This window comes from Myotis brandtii, unplaced genomic scaffold (assembly GCF_000412655.1).
Source record: "Myotis brandtii unplaced genomic scaffold, ASM41265v1 scaffold932, whole genome shotgun sequence".
In the NCBI taxonomy this organism is placed as follows: Eukaryota; Metazoa; Chordata; class Mammalia; order Chiroptera; family Vespertilionidae; genus Myotis; species Myotis brandtii.
The window spans coordinates 144,877-145,643 of NW_005371846.1; the positions used below are offsets into that span (position 1 = coordinate 144,877).

The window sequence follows — 767 nt, forward strand, 5'->3', positions numbered from 1 at the left end:
CCCCCCCTGCTGGCCTGATCACCCCTCACTGCCTCTGCATGCCAGCCTGATTGCCCCCCTGCCAGCCTGGTTGCCCCCAACTGCACCCTCTGCCAACCTGGTCACCCCTCACGACCCCCCTGCTGGCCTGGTTGCCCCATGCAGCCTGCTGTTCAGTCGTTTGGTCGTTCCTCACTAACCCCCCTGCCGATCTGGTCGTAGGCAGCCACCTTGTGAGGGCATGAGGGTTAATTTGCATATCACCTCTTTACTATATAAGATAATGTCATGGATGTCAGAGAGGAAGGAGAGAGAGGGAGAGAAACATCAATGATGACAGTCATTGATCGGCTGCCTCCTGCACGTCCCACACTGGGGATGGAGCCCACAACCCGGGCACGTGCCCCGACCAGGAATCGAACTCTGACCTCCTGGTTCACAGGTCAACGCTCAACCGCTGAGCCACGCCGGCCAGACAAGACCTCAGGTTCTTACTTCAACGTTCGATTGTGTGTTTTCCCCAGAATGCCGTGGCCCACGCGTGGTGTCCTACATCACCGCGTTTGCTTTTCCACAGTATTTCTCACACTGTCCTCCGGGAATGAGAGGTTTGTCCCGTGTCACCTCCAGTTTCCAACTCCATGTCGACCTTTGTGTTTGGTGTTTTCCCAGAATATCCGGGGCACCTGCCTGCTGTCCTACACCAGCGCCAGCGCCTGTCCCCCTGGGATGCGGGCAGCGTATCTGCACGACGCTAGAGAGGCCTTTGAAATCGGCCTCCTCACCCG

The 767-nt window shown here is 58.0% G+C and overlaps 1 protein-coding gene across 1 annotated transcript in view; it reads left to right on the forward strand.

The window, feature by feature from the left end:
- ALPK1 (alpha-kinase 1) overlaps window positions 1-767 on the forward strand; it is an 80,242-nt gene that overhangs the window by 69,185 nt on the left and 10,290 nt on the right. Inside the window, exon 7 of the mRNA XM_014533056.1 lies at window positions 652-754. Within this exon, the coding sequence (XP_014388542.1) occupies window positions 652-754 (103 nt within the window). The remainder of the gene's footprint in view (window positions 1-651; window positions 755-767) is intronic.